At 47.2% G+C, this 23,292-nt stretch overlaps 1 protein-coding gene across 1 annotated transcript in view; it reads left to right on the forward strand.

The window, feature by feature from the left end:
- The window catches only part of coro7 (coronin 7), a 186,517-nt gene that overhangs the window by 135,452 nt on the left and 27,773 nt on the right, over positions 1-23,292 (forward strand). Inside the window, exons 11-15 of the mRNA XM_072481388.1 lie at positions 1,755-1,812; positions 2,047-2,192; positions 6,897-6,992; positions 9,230-9,385; positions 19,068-19,209. Coding sequence (XP_072337489.1) covers positions 1,755-1,812; positions 2,047-2,192; positions 6,897-6,992; positions 9,230-9,385; positions 19,068-19,209 — 598 coding nt within the window. The remainder of the gene's footprint in view (positions 1-1,754; positions 1,813-2,046; positions 2,193-6,896; positions 6,993-9,229; positions 9,386-19,067; positions 19,210-23,292) is intronic.

Consider the following 23,292-nt stretch of genomic DNA (forward strand, 5'->3'; position numbering starts at 1 on the left):
CCTCTGTATAAGAACACAGGAAGGCCATTCAACTCCTGGAACCACTTCTGCAGTTCTGTTAGGTCATGAATTGTCTAAATCCCAGCTCCATTTACCCACTTTTGCTCCATATTCCTTGATGCTCTTACCCAACTAAAGTCTCTTGACCCTTCTTGAAAGCTCCAATTGTCCTCCAGCATGCACCACCATTTCCGGGCCGGGAATTGCAGATTTCCAAAGCCCTTTGTGTGGAAAACCTGTTAGCGAAACGTGAACAGGTGCCTGGCTTCACTCATGAATGGCCTGGCTCTAATTCTATCATTATTTACCTCCAGTCTTGCAAAGGAATTGATGCGTGCAAGCAGAACGATACAAATGGAAGTGTTTCAGTGACAGGAGCAACTGAACTGAGGCTTTCAGCAAAGGAATCAGCGAGCCAGACAGTTAGACTCAGTGAGAGTGGCTCCTTGTACACCTGTTGGGTTTGGGCAGCTGTCCTCTTCTACCATGGAGCTATGGACCACCTCGCGGGAGCTGACCCGGTTTGCATCGGTTCAGTAGGTTGATTCTGGGGATGAATGGGTTGCCCGATGAGGAAAGGTTGAGCGGGTTGAGCCAAAACTCATTGGAGTTTAGGAGAATGAAAGGTGATCTTATTGAAAAAGATAACACAGAGGGTTTGACAGGGTTGATGCTGAGAGGATGTTTTCACTCTTTAAGGCAATCTGGAACTAGGGGCACTGTTTCCAAATAAGGTGCGTCTCACATTAAAGGTGTAGATGAGGATGAATTTCTTCCCTGAGGGTCATTAGATTTTGGAATTTTCTACTCCAGGGAGCAGGGGAGGCTGGGTCAGTGAATATGTGCAAGCCTGCAAATTTTTGATCACAGAATTGTTACGGTGCAGAGGGAAGCCATTTGGCCCATTGTGTCCGCACCGTCTCCCTAAACGAGCATTATGGCTTTGTGCCATTTCCCTGCCTTTTCGCCATACCCCTAATTGAGAAGAGAGTTGAGGGTTATGGACAGCGGTCAAGTTCAGGTATGCCATTATTTTATTCAATGGCAGAGCATGCTCAAAGTGCTGAATCGGTTCCTCTAATTTCTTAGTTCTCTAGTCCTTCTGACTGGTGCCTTTCTGAAGCAGAACGTGCTGAGCAAGCCCCAGCCAGCAGTGACCAGGAGAGGGAGTCACTTACAGCCTTGTGGATGGAATTGGGGAGGCAAAGTTATTCCATTGTCTGGGTCCTGGAAACTTCATCTTAAATGGAAGACTGGAAACTCCGCTATCCTGTTTATTTTATTAGCAGAGCGAGAGGTTAATGGTGATGGTGCATTTCATAGAATATCATAGAATTTACAGTGCAGAAGGAGGCCATTCGGCCCATCAAGTCTGCACTGACTCTTGGAAAGAGCACCCTACCCAAGGTCAACACCTCCACCCTATCCCCATAACCCAGTAACCCCACCCAACACTAAGGTCAATTTTGGACACTAAGGGCAATTTATCATGGCCAATCCACCTAACCTGCACATCTTTGGACTGTGGGAGGAAACCGGAGCACCCGGAGGAAACCCACGCACACACGGGGAGGATGTGCAGACTCCGCACAGACAGTGACCCAAGCTGGAATCGAATCTGGGACCCTGGAGCTGTGAAGCAATTGTGCTATCCACAATGCTACCGTGCTGTATGTGTATGTGAGTATGTCTGTGTAATGGGTCAGTTTATGTATGAATGTGCTGCACATAATAATTTCTGTTCTTCCTTGCAGGGTGATAATGTTCTCCATTGCCTTGAAGTGTCCACCTCTGAGGTCACTTTAACCCAAGGTAAGATTCACCCATTGGGACTGATTAGTTCTTGAATCACAGACACACAGCTGCCCTTTAAGCCTCCACTTTTACATTCCTACGTATTTTCACCTGTGCTGTAATTCATGAACCAATTCTAACACTTTGATTGCAGGGTTGATACTGCAGCAAATTGAGCTCTCGCTCTGTTCCATCTTCATTTCGATGTGTTGGCAGAGACTGTCTTACTGTAACTTTTTGTAAATTCTCCAGTGAACCAGTGCCTGACGGAGGTGAAGTCCAAGGGTGTTGCCATGGTGCCCAAACTCGCACTGGATGTTATGTCGTGCGAAGTAATTCGCTTGCTGCAGCTCACCGAGAACTCCATAGTGCCCATCAGTTACAATGTGCCTCGCAAGGTAACCAGACATAGGGACGCTGGCACCATTTGACCCAATGCACAGTCCATGATTCTGGGATTAGATTAGATTTCAACATTTCATGAATTTCCCACTGAAAAATACCCCCACACTCAACCATAAACCCCTCACATAAACAGCCCACAACCAACCCAAAACCCTCATATAAACAATCCCACAATCAACACCAAACCCCTCAGATAAACAACCCCCACCGGGATCAACGCCCCCAGACCCCTGGGATCAATGCCCCAGACCCCTGTGATCAATGCCCCGGGATCAACGCCCCCAGAGCCCTGTGATCAACGCCCCCAGATCCCTGGGATCAACGCCCCTGGGATCAGCGCCCCCCAGACCACTGGGATCAACGCCCCCCAGACCCCTGGGATCAACGCCCCCCAGACCCCTGGGATCAACGCCCCCCAGACCCCTGGGATCAACGCCCCCCAGACCCCTGGGATCAATGCTCCCAGACCCCTGGGATCAATGCCCCCAGACCCCTGGGATCAATGCCCCCAGACCCCTGGGATCAATGCCCCCAGACCCCTGGGAACAACGCTCCCAGACCCCTGGGACCAACGCCCCCAGACCCCTGGGATCAACACCCCCAGACCCCTGGGATCATTGCCACCAGTCCCCTGGGATCAACGCCCCCAGACCCCTGGGATCAACGCCCCCAGACCCCTGGGATCAATGCCCCCAGACCCCTGGGATCAACGCCCCCAGACCCCTGGGATCAACGCCCCCAGACCCCTGGGATCAACGCCCCTAGACCCCAGGGCAGCACATGGCGCAGTGGTTAGCACTGCTGCCTATGGCACTGAGGACCCGGGTTCAAATCCCAGCCCTGGGTCACTGCCCGTGTGGAGTTTGCACATTCTCCCCGTGTCTGCGTGGGTTTCACCCTCAAAACCCAAAGATGTGCAGCTCAGGTGGATTGGCCATGTTAAATTGCCCCTTAATTGGGAAAAAATAATAATTGGGTACTCTAAATGTTTTTTAAAACCCTCCGGTAAACACCCTCAAACCCTGATTTAGCATCCATAAACCCCTCAGGTAAAACCCCTTAAATCCCTCAAATAAACACCTTTATACCCCCTCAGAGAAGCAGCCCTGGAATTAGCCTTAAATGTTGTTGATCATTTCAATAAATATGGAGGCTCTAACTAATTGTGTGTCAGCAATGAGCTTCATCACAAAGTATTATCAATGGTGTAAGAAAAGCAAAATACTGCAGGTGCTGGAGACCTGAAATAAAGACAAAGTGCTGGAAAAACTCAGCAGGTCTGGTAGCATTTGTGGAGAAAGAAATAGTTAATATTTCTCGTCCAAAATTACTCTTCTTCGAACTGAAGAGTGGCAGAAAGTGATTGTTTTTTTATTTGCTGAAAAGGGGAGGAGTGAGGTCAGGTGGAACAAAAAGCCTTGTTGTTATGATGCTACCTTTGATAATGGCGCTTCCAACATGTCTTCCTTTTCCCTAAACTGATGATTCCTCCCATGGTGGTGGACAGGGCCCAATCGTGTCCAACCCATTTCCCTTACTTCTTCCCTTGCCCATTCTCTTCCCTCTCAGAACCAGTTTCCCTTGTTCTCACTTTCGACCCCACCAACCTCTGTAATCGAAAGATCATCCTCTGCCATTTCTGCCACCTCCAGCATGATGTAACCACCAAACAAATCTTCCTCTCCTTTTCCCTGTCAGCATTCCGAAGGGACTATTCCCTCTAGTCCACTCCTCTTTCGTACCCAACACCTCATTCCCTTCCTGCTCTTTTACCTCCTCTCTTTTCACTGTCCAAGGCCCAAACACTCCTTCCAGGTGAAGCAGTGATTTATTTATACTTTTAAATGTAGTCTGCTGTATTCATTGTTCACAATGCGGTCGCCTCTACACAGGGGAGAGCAGACTGGATGACCATTTGCGGATCAGCTCTGCTCAGTCCACAAGCATGACCCCTGACCTTACGGTCCTTTTGTCATTTCAATGCACCATCTTATGCTTAGATTTCTGTGTTCGGGTGAAGCCCAACACAAGCTGGAGGAAGAGCACCTAATTTTCGAATTATGGACTAAACAGCCTTCTGGGCTCAACCAATCTCAGACCATGAATTCTGTCCTCCATTTTGAATGTTATTTTTCCCCCCCAAGTGCCAGTTTGTATCTTGCTTTCAGATAGAGCTGACCTCTGGTGAGAATGGAAATTGCAGGGGCCGCTACCATAATCTTCCAGTCTTCTCTGGACTCCAGGACCGTGCCGGAGGTCTGGAACATTGCAAATGTTATGTGCTTGTTCAAAAATGGTTGTAAGGATAGCCCCAGCAATTGCAGGCCAGTCAGTTTAACATTAGTGGTGGGCAAGCTTCTAGAAACAATTATTGAGGATAGAATTAGTATTTACATGGAATAATGTGGATTGATTAGGAAGAGTCAGCATGGATTTCTAGAGGGGAAACTGTGTTTAACTAACTTGCTGGAGTCTTTTTGTAGAGGTAACAGAAAGTGTCGATGAGGGTAATGCTGCTGATGTGGTGTACATGGACTCTCAGAAAGAATTCGATACAGTGCCATACAACAGACTTGTGAGAAAAGTTATAGATCGTGGAATAAAAGGGACAGTAGCAACATGGATATAAAATTGGCTGAATAATAAGAAAGCAGAAATATTTCTCGGGCCGGAGGAAAGTTTATAGTGCTATTCCCCAACGATCAGTATTGGGACCCTTGCTTTCCCCGCTGTAATTGTCACAAGTAGGCTTCAATGAAGTTACGGTGAAAAGCCCCTAGTTGCCACATTCCAGCGCCTGTTTAGGGAGGCCGGTACGGGAATTGAACCTGTGCTGCTGCCTTGTTCTGCATTACAAGCCAGCTGTTTAGCCCACTGTGCTAAACCAGCCCCTATTAATATATATTAATGTATATTAGTATATTAATGATCTAGATCTCGATGTGCAGTGGTCAATTTCAAAGTTTGCAGATGACACAAAACTTGAAATATTGTAAACTGTGAAGAGAACAATGCAGAACTTCAAAAAGACATAGGCCAGTTGGTGGAGTGGACAGATAGGTGACAGATGAAGTTCAGTGTAGAGAAGTGTTAGTTGATGTATTTTGGTAGGAAGAACATGGAGAGACTATATAAAATAGGGGTAAAATTCTTAAAGGGCTGAGGGACCTGGGTGTATATGTGCATAGAACATTGAAACTGGCAGAACAGATGGAGAGAGCAGTTAGTAAAACATGTAGTATTCTGGGCTTTATTAATAAGGACATAGAGTACAAAGGTTATGCTGAATTTATACATGATACCAATTAGATCTCAGCTGGAATATTTTGTACAGTTCTGGGCGCCACACCACTGGAAGAATGTAAACGCATCGGAGAGAGTGCAGAAAAGGTTTACAAGAATGGCTTCAGGAGCAGCACGGTGGCACAGTGGTTAACACTGCTGCCTCATGGCGCCGAGGTTCCAGGTTCGATCCCGGCTCTGGGTCACTGTCCGTGTGGAGTTTGCATGTTCTCCCTGTGTCTGTGTGGCTTTCGCCCCCACAACCCAAAGATGTGCAGCTTAGCTGGATTGGCCACACTAAATTGGCCCTTAATTGGAAAAAAAATGAATTGGGTGCTCTAAATTTATTTTTTTTAATTAAAAAAACAAAAGAATGGCTTCAGGGATGAAAAACGTCAGTTATGAGGATAGGTTGGAGGAGTTGGGACTGTTCTCCTTGGAGAGAAAAAAGGCTAAGAGGAGATTTGATAGAGATGTGCAAAATCATGAGGGGGCTGGACAGAGTAGACGGGGAGAAACTTCCTGCTCTTAAAAGGGTCAAGAATGAGAGGGCGCAGAGTTAGTGATTTGCAAAAGAAGCAAATGTGATGTGAAATAAACTTTTTCACCCAACAAGTAGCTCAGCTCTGGAATGCACTGCCTGGAAGTGTGAAAGGGGCAGGTTTAATCATGGCATTCAAGAGGGCATTGGGTGATTATTTGAGTAGAAACAGTGTACAGGGGTACAGGGAAAAGGCAGGGGAATAGAATTAAGCCATGAGAGCTAGCACAGACAGGATGGGTTGAATGGTCACTTTGGTGCTGTAACAATTCTGTGATTTTTAATCTGCCTATTAACACCTACTCTAGACCAAACCTTTGTTTCGTCATGTAATAATAATGATCACTTATTGTCACACTACCGCCATAGCCACTTGCTTTGCCTTTTGTTCCATGACATCTTTGGTATTTAATTTCCCTTGTCCTTTTGTAGCATCTGACCACACACCCCTCCTCCCACTTTTTTAACAGCATAAAACCCATTACATTTCTGCCTCTTCAGTTCAGAAGAAGAGGCATATTGGTCTGGGAGAAACTCGCTTTCTCTCTGGGCAGCACGGTGGCCCAGTGGTTAGCATTGCAGCCTCATGGCGCCGAGGTCCCAGGTTCGATCCCGGCTTTGGATCACTGTCCGTGTGGAGTTTGCACATTCTCCCCGTGTTTGCGTGGGCTTTGCCCCCACAACCCAAAGATGTGCTGGTTAGGTGGATTGACCATGCTAAATTGCCCCTTAATTGGAAAAAATGAATTGGGTACTCAAAATTCTTTTTAAAACTCTCTTTCCACAGATGTTGCCAGAACTATTGCATTTTTCAGCACTTTCTGTTTTTGTTACCAGTGGTGTAACTGTTTATGTTTTGTGTCCGTTATCCCAGTCTCTTCATGAATTCCATGATGATTTATTCCCTGACACTATTGGTAAAACTCCTTCAATGTCTGCGCTGGACTGGTTCAATGGATCTGATGAGCAGGTCAGTATCACCCTCGTTCAGTGTGTGTCGTTCGATGTCTGTCTTAATTGGTCTCTTTTTAATTTTAAAGCATATTTATTGAAATTTTACATTTTAGAGAATAACGCAAGTTACAAAATAATACATTGCATAAGCAAGGAAAGAAAAAAGAGGCTCTCCTACATGAGTACAGAATGGAATAGGAGAACAATATCACAAAAAGCTCCATTCAATCATTAGAAAGATGATTCTCTTATAAGATACTCTTATCACCCCACCTTAGACCAAGGGAGAAACAGGATAGGATCATGAAAATATGGCAAAATGGTGCACACCCTCCCACGCTGCACAACCCCACAATCACCAAAGGAAATCAGGATTATCTTCCTGCGTCTTGATCGGGTGCGCACCAACTTTAAAGATAAAATTGCCACAGTCCCAGATGTCCATAGGCTGCTTTCCCCTTTGAGGGGGAGAGCTGACTGATGGTGATTTAACCTGAGGATCACCATACTTCAGGCGAGAGGCAAGGTTGAGAAGGCAGGGCCTTGATGAATAACCTCAGCCGGTACGGGAATTGAACCCATACTGCTGGCTTGCTCTGCATCACAAACTAGCTATCTAGCCAACTGAGCTAAACCAATGTACATCCTCCTCAACTCCAGCAGCGCCAATGACCCATCACAGCCTTCTCTTTCTGGATATCAGACACATAGAATTTACAGTGTAGAAGGAGGACATTCGGCCCATCGAGTCTGCACTGGTCCTTGGAAAGAGCATCCTACCTAAGCCCACACCTCCACCCAATTCCCGTAACCCAGTAATACCACCTAACCTTTTTGGACACTAAGGGCAATTTAGCATGGCCAATCCACCTAACCTGCACATCTGCACCCATGTAAGTGCCAAGGAAGGATTCGTCATACCCACCCTTTCAAAAAAATAAAAGAAAGTACACAGAAATCCCAGTTCCAAGGGGAGTCACATACATGCCACACAATGTAACTAAACCCCCAAAATAGGCCCATTGCAGGACCAAAATCATTCCATACAATTGTGAACAGAGGACCATCAACAACAACATGTTCAGACTATGGTCAAGCATTCAGGGCCTCTCGAGGGACAAAAGCTGTAACAATTTTCGAACAAATTTCCAAGGTTCGATCCCGGCTCTGGGTCACATTCTCCCCGTGTCTGCGTGGGTTTCGCCCCCACAACCCAAAGATTTTTTTTTTTTTTTTAAATATTTTTATTAAAGTTCTGCAAAATTTTTCATAAACAATAGTAATAATACCAACACAACAAAATAGAGTGAACATTAACATAGTGCAGAAAGAGAATATACAATAGCAATTAACTAGATGTCTTCCTACACCATCCCGACGGAACACTCACCCACCCCCCCCCCCCCCCCCCCCATGGATTGCTGTGACATTTTAATTTTCCCCGAGAAAGTCGACGAGTGGTATTATGCACCCGCTCAACAGCAGCAACTCTGTACACTTGGCAAAATTATTTAAACACATAAGTAGGCATCTGTTTGTGGTGTCGTCCCTTGCTTCTCCCGGACGGATTTCGTTGTCGTCTCGTGCTCACTTCCGCTTCAGCGGCCCTCCCATCTTCCCCGTTTTCTCTGTTCCTGTGGATGCCAAGTTTGTTAACGTTTCCCTACCTCCCCCCTCCACTTCCCTGGCTCTCCTCTATTGTTCCCTGTCTCTCCTCTATTGTTCCCTGTCTCTTCCCTCTACCCCCCCCTCCCCCCGCTTCTGCCCCCTCCCACCCCTGTAGTTCGCCTTTCCTTCCTCTTAGATTTAGCTGTGCCTCTCCCCCTCCTCCCACAACCCAAACATGTGCAGGATAGGTGGATTGGTCACGCTAAATTGCCCTTAATTGGGAAAAAAATGAACTCTAAATTTTAAAAAAAGTTAGAAGGGCTGGGTGGGTATCGAGGGATATGGGCCAAATGTGGCAAGTGGGACTAGCGTAATGATAGAAACTGGGCGGCAAGGACAAGCTGGGCCGAAGGGCCTGTTTCCATGCTGTAAACATCTATGACTATGACTCTGTGACATCACGTGACCCCCTCCCAGTCTCTCTCTTAATTGGTGTTTCTCTCTCTCGCCCTTCCTCTGTCTCTCTTGGTATCTCTCTCACTCTGTGTTCCAATCTCTCTTGTCACATGCACTCACTCTGTGCAGTTACTTATTTATGCATTGTGCCCTCACCAGTTGCTGTAACTGCTGTGTTTGTTCTTGTAGGTACCAAAATTTTCTTTACACCCAGACAAACGGACCAGGCAGAGTTTCATCTCCAGCGTTATGCCCAGCCTGCAGGAACCTTCAACACAATTGCTAGAACAAGCTCCAAGGGAAGAGAAAGAAATGGAAGAAGTGCCTTGGGCAACGAGAAAAGCAGTAAGGAGTATTTCAACCAGTGGGAGCTAATGGGTTTCCCATCCTGCTCCTCTAAGATGATGGTATACTGATTAGTCACCATTCCAGGATGAATAAGTTGTTCTTCCAAACCATTTGATTATTTCAGACAGATGCAGATTTGGAGCAGGAATACATTCCCACTGTCGCAGTACAGCCAACAGATTTTGCCCTTCAATTAAACCACAATACAAGTCAGACCTGTGCCCCTACCAGACTTAGCACAAAACCAGAGCCACCCATTGCATGTGAAAGACCCCTGCTTGAGAGGCAGTGAGTGAGCAGTTAGAATAGGGGTGGCATAGTTGGGCAGAATGGGGTTGCGGGTGAGGGTAGATGCGCACGGAAATTATGCTTCCAGGTTGTCTTGGCTGAGAATCTCCAGGTCTGTCATTGAACAAAATTTTAAAATTCAAATCGTGGCAGTTTAATGTTAACTGTGGGCACAGATGTCTTCACACACAGTTGTAGAGTTTAAAAAAATATATATTAATGGGATTTGGGCCTCACTGGTTGCATCAGCATTTCTTGCCCATCGTTAATTGCCCTTGAGAAGGTGGTGATTAGCTGCCTCTGCAATCCATGTGAGGTAGCTACACCTACAGTGCTGTTAGGGAGAAGCCAAAGACAGGCAGTGGTGGAGAGTACTGTCACTGTCTGGTAATCCAGAGACTCCGAGCTCTGGGGACTTGGGTTCAAATCCAATTGGAATGGGAATTTGAATTCCATAAAGAAAATCTGGGATTTAACAAAAAACCTACTGACACCACGACACTGTCATCAAAATAATAGGGCGGCACGGAGGCGCAGTGAGACAGGGCAGTCGCTTCTCTAAAGTTTCATAGTTCATTCTAACCCTCCAACATTTTTGCACAATTTCTGAACTGTCTCAGTCCAGTTCTCAGTCCAGTCCTCAGTAGGATTTGAATGGTCTTTGGCAAACTGTTCACTTTGCCAGCATTTTAAAATCAAGGTCTTTGGTCATTGACTCAGAAAGATCACTTTGCAATTTCACACTTTCCAATTTTGCAAGTACTTCAGTTGTTTTCTTATTGTCCATTGCTGACTTTGATACATCAGTAAAATTACTTGGATCAGTTCTTTGCTCATCTGAATCAGTATTCAACGATGAGTTTTATTAACAGGAACAATTTCAAATTGCGACACTCAATACCACACATCTGCTTCATTTCCTCCATTTTTCTTTGAAGTTTTAAAATTTCATTGTTCTTCTCACGACAAAGTTCCAACAGTTTGTTAGATTTGCTTTTTTTTTAATAGGGCAGCACGGTGGCGCCGTGGTTAGCACTGCTGCCTAGGGCGCTGAGGACCCAGGTTCGATCCCGACCCCGGATCACTATCTGTGACAAAGTTTGCACATTCTCCCCGTATCTGCGTGGGGTTGCCCCTTAATTGGAAAAAAAATAATTGGGTGCAATAAATTTATTTTTAAAAAGTGCCGTGAGGGAGGGATTTTCAGGATTTTGACCCAAGAACATCGATAAAGTTCCACATCAGTGTGTTAATCCCAGTTGGTGTTGTAACTGGATAGGAAAGGGGCAGCACGGTGGCGCAGTAGCTAGCATTGCTGCCTCAAGGCGGCGGGTTTGATCCTGACTCTAGGTCACTGTCCGTGTGGAGTTTGCAGATTCTCCCCGTGTTTGAGTGGGTTTCACCCCCACGACCCAAAGATGTGCATGGTAGGTGGATTGGCCACACTAAATTGCCCCTTAATTGGAAAAACTGAATTGGGTACTCTAAATTTCTAAAAAAAAAAATTAAAAACTGGATAGGAAAGGGCCAGCACGGCGGCACAATGGTTAGCATTGCTGCCTCACGGCGCCGAGTTCGATCCTAGCTCTGGGTCACTGTCCTTGTCGAGTTTGCACATTCTCCCCGTGTTTGCATGGGTTTCGGCCTCACAACCCAAAGATGTGCAGGGTAGGTGGATTGGCCACGCTAAATTGCCCCTTGATTGGAAAAAATGAAGCATGGAGGCAGGAATTATGAATCGGCTGGGCCACTTAAGCTCAGTGCACAGGACAAGCAGACCCAATTTACACTGTAGGAATGAATTCAACCAACAATATGTGTTCCACAACTTTATGGTGGCAATGTAAATCCACCAAATGTAAGGTGAATGAGGCTAGAGTCTTCAAGCTGTCAAGCTAGTTAAATCTCCTGTCCTTTAAAAAGCATCTGTCTACCTGTGTCTGCAAAAGTTAAACATTCTTTTCTTGTAGTTTCAATAACTGTGTGCCAAAATAACCTTAAGTGTTGTCATTATGCTGCTTGACTGCTTTCCACAACATATCAGTACCACAATGGGGTGGGGGGGGAGGGTGTTAAATTTTTTTTTTTAATAACCGGGCAGGGAAGATCACAGAATGGAACCCTGGCTCAAAAGAACGTAGCTTTTTAAAATAAAACATGGAGAACAGATTCACAGGACCGCTAATTAATTGTAACAACAAGGAAGGGGCGGCATGGTAACGCAGTGACCAGCACTGCTGCCTCACTGCGCTGAGGACCCAGGTTCGATCCCGGCCCCGGGTCACTGCCCTAGTGGAGTTTGCACATTATACCTGCCTGGCTCTCACCCCCACAACCGAAAAATATTTGCAAGGTAGGTGAATTGGCCATGCTAAATGGCCCCTTAATTGGAAAAAAAAGAATCGGATACACTAAATTTATAAAAAAAGAAAAAACATTCTAACAAGGAAAAACATTTATTAAAAGTGAAAAGTTGGATTATTATAAAGTATTCCTTTATCTTAGTTTAAGGATTACACACGATTTAAGAATTAAAGATTAACGTGAATTGCAAAGTATATCTTAAGCTACAACGGTCTCATTGTGACTGTGGTCAAATGCACAACCCGCTCTAAACCCCAAGTGAATGTTTGTGGATGTCTCCTCAGAATCCCTCCAGATGATGATCACATGAGAGTTTCCAAACTCCACACCAAAATACATGTTTTAAAATCTTCTCTCATAATAATGCTTTCCCTTAATGGTTTGCATTTCGAGGTCCAGTCCAGGTTTGGCACCAACCAATCCCTTTAGGTTTCCTTTGTCTTAACTGCTTTTACACAAACTCGAAGATTCAACGATTGATTTCCATAGTTATATCAAGTCGCGTTCCACAGGCTTTAATAAAATCGCTCAAACCTGAAAATCACGTCAGATATCTTTCTGGCGTCACAGCCGCCTTCTCAGCTCGGTCTGTCTTGACTGAACAGTACATTGTTCTAGTGCCTTTAACCTCAGATTTCTTGGAAATTTCTCTTAATTCCTTTAGCTTCCTTAAATAGCTGCTCTTCAAATCTCTGCACTTGTTTTCGTAACCATTACTCTATGGTATGGATTTTCTTCTAGCAAGGCTGAAAGTGATCCCTCTCCAGCCTCCTAAACCAACACTTGTAGCAGAACTATGAGAGCTGCCTCCTCTCTCACTACCTATCTTCAACTGCAGTCAAATGAGCTAACTAAGTTGAAAGCTTCTCTACCATACAAGGTTCCAGTTGCTAAGCAACACCCACATGCTTATGTCTTTTAGTCGTCTTGCCGTAGCCCTCTCTAAGCACAATAGAAACACAGTTGGAGGGCAACACAGTGGCGTAGAGGTTAGTACTGCTGCCTACGGCACTGAGGACCCCGGTACGATCCCGGCCCTCAGTCGCTGTCCGTGTGGAGTTTGCACATTCTCTCCACGTGTCTGCGTGGGTTTCACCCCACAACCCAAAGATGTGCAGGTGGGTGGATTGGCCACAATAAATTGCCCCTTAGTTGGGAAAAAAAAATTGGATACTACAAATTATTATTTTTTTTAAATGTTATTAAAAGAAACACAATTGGAATTTAACTAACCCCTACACATACATACACCTTTGTCCAACATGAATCTAACTATGGGTTTTACCCTTCCAGGCACAGAAACATTAAATTAAACCCACTTGAAACTATAACTTATTTCTAATGTTTACCAGTACAAATATAATTCCCAGTAATTACTTTTATTTTCCTATCACCTCCCCCTTTGAAAGAAATAAACCTTCTCAATCATGGCGATTTATTTACGTTGGTGTTACATCCACTTTAACAAACTTTAAATGACAAATAGCTAACCACACAACTTATTACATCATACAAATACAGTTCTCTTAGCTCACAATTTCACATCATGTTATATAATTATAATGATTTAACTAAAACTGACTTAACTGCCCTTTAGGGGCAGCACGGTAGCCTTGTGGATAGCACAATTGCTTCACAGCTCCAGGGTCCCAGGTTCGATTCCGGCTTGGGTCACTGTCTGTGCGGAGCCAGCACATCCTCCCCGTGTGTGCGTGGGTTTCCTCCGGGTGCTCCGGTTTCCACCCACAGTCCAAAGATGTGCAGGTTAGGTGGATTGGCCATGATGAATTGCCCTTAGTGTCCAAAATTGCCCTTAGTGTTGGGTGGGGTTACTGGGTTATGGGGATAGGGTGGCGGTGTTGACCTTGGGTAGGGTGCTCTTTCCAAGAGCCGGTGCAGACTCGATGGGCCGAATGGCCTCCTTCTGCACTGTAAATTCTATGATAAATTCTATGATAATCTATGAAAACAAAGATCGGGGGCGGGATTCTCCGACCCCATGCCGGGTCGGAGAATTGCCGGGGGCTGGCGTGAATCCTGCCCCCGCCGTGTCCCGATGTCTCCGCCACCAGAGATTCGGCGGGGGCAGGAATCGCGCCGCGCTGGTCGGCGGGCCCACCCCCGCCGATTCTCCGGCCTGCGATTGACCGAAGTCCCGCTGCCCCCACAGTGGCCTGGCCCGCGATCGGGGCCCACCGATCCGCGGGCGGGCCTGTGCCGTGGGGGCACTCTTTTTTCTTCCGCCTTCGCCATGGTCTTCAGTATGGCAGAGGCGGTAGAGACCCCCTCCCCTGCGGATGCGCGGGGGTGACGTCAGCAGCCGCTGACACTCCCACAAACGCGTCGCCCGGCGAAGACCTTTCGGTCCCGGCTGGCGTGGCGCCAAAGGCCTTTCCCGCCAGCCGGCGGGGCGCAAACCACTCTGGCGCGAGCCTAGCCCCTCAAGGTGAGGGCTTGGCCCCTAAAGGTGCGGAGACCAGACCCGAAGAGTGGCTAGGATACTGGACAGAAACCCAATATTTTATTTTAATTTTGTAAGACTGTAAGGAAAGGATACTTCGCTCCAGGAGTGCTGGCACAAAGAAATAGGGATATGATATTTTAAAAACAAACTTTATTACTAATGCAGAAAAATATCTTTCACATCACACAGGAAGGGCAGCACAGTGGCACAGTTGTTAGCACTGTGCCTCACAGCGCCGAGGTCCCAGGGTCGATTCTGGCTCTGGGTCACTGGCCGTGTGGAGTTTGCACATTCTCCCCGTGTTTGAGTGGGTTTGGCCCCCACAACCCAAAGATGTGAAGGGTAGGTGGATTGGCCACGCTAAATTGCCCCTTGATTGGAAAACAACCTCTCTCTAAATGTCGGAAAGACCAAGGAACTGATCATCGACTTTCAGGAAACGGTGCACGACTCACTCTCCTGTCTGCATCAACGGCTCCGAAGTGGAGATGGTCGATAGCTTTAAGTTCCTGGGGGTCACCATCACCAACAGTCTGTCCTGTTCCATTCATGTTGATGCAACAGTCAAGAAAGCCCAACAACATCTCTACTTCCTACGGAAGCTAAGGAAATTTGGCATGTCTGCATCGACTCTCACAAACTTCTACAGATGTGCGATAGAGAGCATCCTATCCGGCTGCATCACAGCCTGGTATGGCAACTGCTCGGTTCAAGATCGCAAGAAACTGCAGAGTGTGGTGAACTCAGCCCAGTGCATCACACAAGCTTGCCACCCCCACATTGATTCTGTCTACACCTCCTGCTGTTTCAGGAAGGCAGACAGCATTGTCAGAGACCCCTCCCACCCAGGTATTGCCGCCTTCCAGACCTTTCCATTAGGCAGACGTCTGAAGACCCGCAGATCCAGACATAGGAACAGCTTCTTCCCCACAGCTACAAGACTCCTCAATGACTCTCCCCTTGGACTGATCTGTTCCCTGTAAGAACACTATTCACGACGCCCTATGGTGCTCTTGCTCATGGTTTTGCTTTGTTTGGCCCCTTGTTCCGCACTGTAATCAATCGCTGTCGATGTACCATTTGTCAATGTTCTCTGTTGATTATTCTCTTTGTCTACTATGTACGTACTATGTACGTTCCCTCGGCCGCAGAAAAATACTTTTCACTGTACTTCAGTACATGTGACAATAAATCAAAATCAAATCAAATGAATTGGGTACTCTACATTTTTTTCTTTAAAAATCACACTAGAAAATAGCTTACAATGACCCCTGAAACAATGCTACTTAGTACAGTGAATACATACCCTTAACTGCTATCTTTATTCCAACTCAAACAACAAAAAATAACCATTTAATCCACTATTAAAATACCATTAGCACTCAGGAATACTTGCTTTACAGAGATGTTCTTTGAGAATTAGAGATCTTGTGCCATCACTTTAAAGAAAAGCTCTGAAAGCTGTAAGAACCATGCAGACACTCTGGCTGTATGTCTTCAGAAGATATTTCTCAGATTGTTTAAGCTCCCCATGTTTTCAGACAAGTCTGCACTGGTTGAAAAGACTGTTAACCTCTTAGCTGAACAGCAGTGAGAGCAAACTGGGTGCACAGTAGCACAGTTGTTAGCACTGTTACTTCACAGCTCCAAGGTCCCGGGTTCGATTCCCGCGTGGTTCACTGTGCGGAGTTTGCAAGTTCTCCCTGTGTCTGTGTGGGTTTCCTCCGGGTGCTCCGGTTTCCTCCCATGTGTCCCGATAAATGAGCTTGTTAGGTGAATTGGACATTCTGAATTCTCCCTCTGTGTACCCGAACAGGCGCCGGAATGTGGCGATTAGGGACTTTCACAGTAACCCCCCACAAGCCTACTTGTGACAATAATAAAGATTATCATTACAATCATCTTGCCTGCTCGAGAGCACAAAACAATTCAACTGTTTCCCCACCGCAGTAGTTTCTTTGTCTCTCCAGTCTCAAAATAGCAACTGTCCTTTCTCGGTGAGATAATGTGTAACAATGTTAAAACTGGTACCTGACACTTGTTTTTGAAAACTCACCACTATTCTTAGAAGTCCCCCTATACCAGAAAGGGCCGACATTCTAAATGGTGATCAGGGATTCTCACTCCCCGACTCCGATGCAAGCTTCAGTGGGTGCTATTCAGGTCAAACTATGTTTTCAAGTTATCCCCCGGTATAACCCATACCTTCACCGAAGATTTCATGTACTTACCACTTAGTAGCATCGATCCTTACTTAGCATTGCTAAGTAAGTAAAGTAGACTTTGGAATAACCGCTATTTCAGGTTAAATCTTTTAAGTTATTTTATTTATTTATTTTTTTCTCTTTTTAAAAGATGCAATCACTGTCTTTACAGAAAAGTAAAAAGATCTTGCTTCTGGATCCTTCTGGTTGGTTGAAGGGACCTTCAGGCCCAACTTGACAGTCAATCTTCTTTAAAGTCTGGTCTTCTTTAGATGTATTCGCTGGTTAGCTCGGTTGCTGTGTCCTATCTTTCCCATGTACCGAGCTATGAGAGCTGGCTCTGCTGGCTATCTCTGAGCTGAATCTGCCTACTCTTTAAATTCTAGTCTTCCTTAGATGTATTAGCTATTTCAGCTCGGCTGCTTTGCCCTGTCCATTTCCCATGGCTGAGCTGACTGTAATCTGACTCTGCTTCTCCCCTCTCTCTCTTTCTCTGAGTTCTGCTTCTGGTTCTGGTTCTGCCTGCTGTCCCCTTTCTTCGGGTTTATATTCTCTTTCTAACAGTTAAGTTTTTATGACGTTATTGTAAAGTAACTCTTATTTTCTTTGATTGTAAAAAGTATCTTTGATCTAAACCTTCTAATCCAACTAAGTATTCATTTTGACATGAATTCATCTCATAGATCTGATTACATTGTTTCCTTTGTGATGTTCAAAATGCTTTGGTTTCAAGAGGTGTTACTTTTAATTCCTGTCATTTCTATAGTTTTCTTTTCCAATTATGTCCTCAGCTCAATTTTGACTTTGATTTTAGCTTTGAATTATGTTTCTCGTAGACTGATAGTCTCCAGTTTTCTTTAATTTACCTGGTATTAGCAAATATTCACACCTAGAATTCTCACCAAATTCAACTGATTATTTTCCAGATCCTTAGAAAACTATAGAAATGACAGGAATTAAAAGTAACACCTCTTGAAACCAAAGCATTTTGAACATCATAAAGGAAACAATGTAATCAGATCTATGAGATGAATTCATGTCAAAATGAATACTTAGTTGGATTAAAAGGTTTAGATCAAAGATACTTTTTACAATCAAAGCAAATAAGAGTTACTTTACAATAACGTCATAAAAACTTAACTGTTAGAAAGAGAATATAAACCCGAAGAAAGGGGACAGCAGGCAGAACCAGAACCAGAAGCAGAACTCAGAGAGAGAGAGAGAGAGAGAGAGGGGAGAAGCAGAGTCAGATTACAGTCAGCTCGGCCATGGGAAATGGACAGGGCAAAGCAGCCGAGCTAAAATAGCTAATACACCTAAGGAAGAAAACCATTCTTTTCCAGATCCTTACTAAGATAGTTACTTTCAATGAAGGTGTGATCCATTGTTTTTGGCTTCATTCAAAATCCTGTTTGTCTTGATTGCTAAGTCTGCTTGACCAAGGCTATCTGCATTTTACAATCCTTCCCTGGCAGCTGCTGTTAACCCTTTGTGGGATCTTTCCCCGTATCCCCTCATGTTTCTCTCAGACCAGATATTGCCAGACTTCCATGTTTCAAATGACACATCTTTCCATATTTTCAATAACACACTGCAATGGGTTCCTGTTTAAATTTCGCTCCGCATGGTAACTATATTACATGGACCTGTTTCCCAGTGGAGGCGTTTATCCAGAATTCATCATTTTCCTTTTCAGAACATCTGTTTCACTTTAACTTAAAGGGGATATTTTAAAAGATAACCTTCTTGTAAAGCCTGAAGTTCATGGTATGTGTTGCTCACATCTGGAGCTGGAACAACAGATTCAACATGGAGAATTGTCCCCTCATCCACAGTCAGAAACAGTCTGGTGATCCAACAACAAACAATTTATATTAATGTAGCGCCTTTATTATAGCAAAATGTCGCAGGGTGTTTCACAGAGCGATATCAAACAAAATCTGGTTGTAAACCGCATAAGGAGATTTCAGGACAGGTGACCAAAAGGTTAGTCAAAGAGATGGGCGTTAAGGGGTGTCTTCCAAGAGCAGAGAGGTGGGAAGAGGAAATTCCAGACTTGGGGCCCAGGCAGCTCAAGACAATGGTGCTGTAATTAAAATTGGGGATACTCAAGAGGTCGGAATTGGAGGAGTACATAAACCTCAGAGGGTTGTAGAATGGCTAGAGGATAAAGAGGGGTAAAGCCACGAGCTAGGTCCAGGACCCTCGCTTGTATTTGAGCAGTTTGTTTCTCAAGTTAAGTCTCACCCTGGGTACTTTATACACTGAAAGCATGCCAACTATATTTTAATTTGTCTGTTCTTCCTTATTGCTGAGCTTCTTGTTTGAGATTGTGATTTTTTTAAACAACAAATTCCAGGTTCACAATGGGCAGACATCGTCTTCAAGTTCCATCAGTTCAATGACCTCACCGTCCATCACCTCCCCAAGCAGCACCAGCTCAAAGTTCAGCGACTTTGTAACAACCCCTCAAAGCCAGAAATCTGTGCACAGTATCTTAGGTGAGTTAGAGAGAGAAGCTGACAAAATGTTTCACAATGTCACAGGAGAGTTGGAAGGTAAGGGGGTCAGCGGAGTAAGATAAGTGGGCAAGGGGTTATACTGGTAGGTGGATAGGGTGGGCAAGGGGGTAAGATGTTGAGATTGTGTCAGGGGGGAGTAAGAGGTTGGGGGTTCGTCATTTTGGTTGGTTTGCTACCAATGAGCTGCTGTTGCATCGGAACGTATAAGCAAGGTTTGAGTCATGTGAAAAGGGCCAGAATTGATAGATACATCTGGGTGGCATACTGGGTATATACTCTGTGTGGTCAGGACTGAGTGCGATATACTCGCTTTGCGGGGTCAGGACTGTGGGCGGTATACTCGCTGGGCGGGATCAGGTCTGTGAGCGGTATACTCGCTGTGCGGGCTCAGGACTGAGTGCAATATACTCGCTGGTCGGGGCCAGGACGGAGTGCGGTATGCAAACTATGCGGGGTCAGGACTAAGTGCGGTATACTCACTGTGTGGCGTCAGGACCGTCTGGACTGAGTGCAGTATACTCACTAAGCGGGGTCAGGACTGAGTGCGGTATACTCGCTGTGCGGGGTCAGGACTGAGTGCGATATGCCAGCTGTGCGGGGTTAGGACTGAGTGTGGTATACACGCTGTGTGGGGTCAGGACTGAGTCCGGTATACACGCTGTGCGGGGTCAGGACTGAGTGCGGTATACCCGCTGTGCGGGGTATGGACTGTGTGTGGTATACTCGCTGTGCTGGGTCAGGACTGAGTACGGTATACTCGCTGTGCGGGGTCAGGACTGAGTACGGTATACTCGCTGTGCTGGGTCAGGACTGAATGCAATCAACTTACTGTGCGGGGAAGGGTGGCATGTGGCGCAGTTGATAGCATTGGGACTGCGGCGCTGAGGACCCGGGTTCGACTCCCGGCCCTGGGTCACTGTCCGTGTGGAGTTTGCACATTCACCCAAGTCTGTGTGGGTTTCACCCCCACAACCCAAAGATGTGCAGGTTAGGCGGATTGGCCACGCTAAATTGCCCCTGAATTGGAAAAAAAATAATTGGGTACTCCGAATTTTTAAAGAAAAAAAAACTTGCTGTGCGGGGTCAGGACCGGGTGCGGTATGCTCGCTGTGCGGAATCAGGACTGAGTGCGGTATGCTCGCTGTGCGGAATAAGGACTGAGTGCGATATAGTCGCCGTGCGGGGTCAGGTCTGACTGCGGTATCCTTGCTGTGTGGGGTCAGGACTGAGTGCGGTACACTCGCCGTGCGGGGTCAGGACTGACTGCGGTATACTCGCCGTGCGGGGTCAGGACTGAGTGCGGTATACTCGCTGTGACGGGGTCAGGACTGAGTGCGGTATACTTTCTGTGCGGGGTCAGGTCTGAGTGCGGTATACTCGCTGTGACGGGGTCAGGACTGAGTGCGGTATACTCGCCGTGCGGGGTCAGGACTGAGTGCGGTATACTCGCTGTGACGGGGTCAGGACTGAGTGTGGTATACTCGCTGTGCGGGGTCAGGACTCAATGCGATATGCTAGCTGTGCGGGGTCAGGACTGAGTGCGGTATACTCGCTGTACGGGGTCAGGTCTGAGTGCGGCATACTCGCTGTGCGGGGTCAGGACTGAGTGCGGTATACTCGCTGTGCGGGGTCAGGACTGAGTGCGGTATACTCGCTGTGCAGGGTCAGGACTGAGTGTGGTATACTCGCTGTGCGGGGTATGGACTGAGTGCGGTATACTCGCTGTGCGGGGTCAGGACTGAGTGCGGTACACTCAGTGCAGCGTCAGGACCGTGTGCAGTATACTCGCTGTACGGGGTCAGGTCTGAGTGCGGTATACTCGCTGTGCGGGGTTAGTACTGAGTGCGGTATGCTTGCTGTGCCGGGTCAGGACTGAGTGCAGTATTCTCGCTGTGTGGGGTATGGACTGAGTGCGGTATACTCGCTGTGCGGGGTCAGGACTAAGTGCGGTATACTCACTGTGTGGCGTCAGGACTGTGTGGACTGAGTGCAGTATACTCTCTGTGCGGGGTCTGGACTGAGTGCCGTATACTCGCTGTGCGGGGTCAGGACCGAGTGCAGTATTCTTGCTGTGCCGTGTCAGGACTAAGTGCGGTATACTCACTGTGTGGCGTCACGACCGCCTGGACTGAGTGCGGTATTCTGGCTGTACGGGGTCAGGACTGAGTGCGATATACTCGCCGTGCGGGGTCAGACCTGAGTGCGGTATACTCGCTGTGCGGGGTCAGGACTGAGTGCAGTATTCTCGCTGTGCGGAGTCAGGACTGAGTGCGGTATACTCGCTGTGCGGGGTCAGGACTGAGTGCGATATGCCAGCTGTGCGGGGTCAGGACTGAGTGCGGTATACTAACTGTGCGGGGTCAGGACCGCCTGGACTGAGTGCGGTATTCTGGCTGTACGGGGTCAGGACTGAGTGCGATATATTCACTGTGCGGGGTCAGGACTGAGTGCAGTGTACTCGCTGTACGGGGTCAGGACTGAGTGCAGTATTCTCGCTGTGCAGAGTCAGGACTGAGTGCGGTATACTCGCTGTGCGGGGTCAGGACTGAGTGCGATATGCCAGCTATGCGGGGTCAGGACTGAGTGCGGTATACTCACTGTGCGGGGTCAGGACCGCCTGGACTGAGTGCGGTATTCTGGCTGTACGGGGTCAGGACTGAGTGCGATATACTCGCCGTGCGGGGTCAGACCTGAGTGCGGTATACTCGCCGTGCGGTGTCAGGACTGAGTGCGGTATACTCGCCGTGCTGGGTCAGGGCTGAGTGCGGTATACTCGCTGTGCTGGGTCAGGACTGAGTGCGGTATACTCGCTGTGCGGGGTCAAGACTGAGTACGGTAACTCGCTGTGCTGGGTCAGGACTGAATGCAATCAACTTACTGTGCGGGGAAGGGTGGCATGTGGCCCAGTTGATAGCATTTGGACTGTGGCGCTGAGGACCTGGGTTCGAATCCCGGCCCTGGGTCACTGTCCGTGTGGAGTTTGCACATTCGCCCAAGTCTGTGTGGGTTTCACCCTCACAACCCAAAGATGTGCAGGTTAGGCGGACTGGCCACGCTAAATTGCCCCTGAATTGGTAAAAAAATAATTGGGTCCTCCAAATTTTTAAAGAAAAAAAAACTTGCTGTGCGGGGTCAGGACTGGGTGCAGTATACTCGCTGTGTGGGGTCAGGACTGGGTGCCGTATACTTGCTGTGCGTGGTGAGGACTGAGTGCGGTACGCTTGCTGTGCAGGGTCATGACTGAGTGCGGTAAACTCGCCATGCGGGGTCAGGACTGAGTGCGGTATGTTTGCTGTGCGAGGTGAGGACTGAGTGCGGTATACTCTCTGTGCGGTGTGAGGACTGAGTGCGGTATACTGTCTGTGCGGGTTAAGGACTGAGTGCGGTATACTCGCTGTGCGGGGTCAGGACTGAGTGCGGTATGTTTGCTGTGCAAGGTGAGGACTGAGGGCGGTATACTCGCTGTGCGTGGTGAGGACTGAGTGCGGTATACTCTCTGTGCGGGTTAAGGACTGAGTGCGGTATACTCTCTGCGGGTTAAGGACTGAGTGCGGTATACTCGCTGTGCTGGGTCAGGACTGAGTACGGTATACTCGCTGTGCAGGGTCATGACTGAGTGCGGTAAACTCGCCATGCGGGGTCAGGACTGAGTGCGGTATACTTTCTGTGCGGGGTCAGGACTGAGTGCAGTATACTCGCTGTGCGGGTTAAGGACTGAGTGCGGTATACTCTCTGCGGGTTAAGGACTGAGTGCGGTATACTCGCTGTGCTGGGTCAGGACTGAGTACGGCATACTCGCTGTGCTGGGTCAGGACTGAGTGCGGTATACTCGCTGTGCGGGGTCAAGACTGAGTACGGTAACTCGCTGTGCTGGGTCAGGACTGAATGCAATCAACTTACTGTGCGGGGAAGGGAGGCATGTGGCCCAGTTGATAGCATTGGGACTGCGGCGCTGAGGACCCGGGTTCGACTCCCGGCCCTGGGTCACTGTCCGTGTGGAGTTTGCACATTCACCCAAATCTGTGTGGGTTTCACCCCCACAACCCAAAGATGTGCAGGTTA

Source organism: Scyliorhinus torazame, chromosome 17 (assembly GCF_047496885.1).
Source record: "Scyliorhinus torazame isolate Kashiwa2021f chromosome 17, sScyTor2.1, whole genome shotgun sequence".
NCBI classification, from domain to species: domain Eukaryota; kingdom Metazoa; phylum Chordata; class Chondrichthyes; order Carcharhiniformes; family Scyliorhinidae; genus Scyliorhinus; species Scyliorhinus torazame.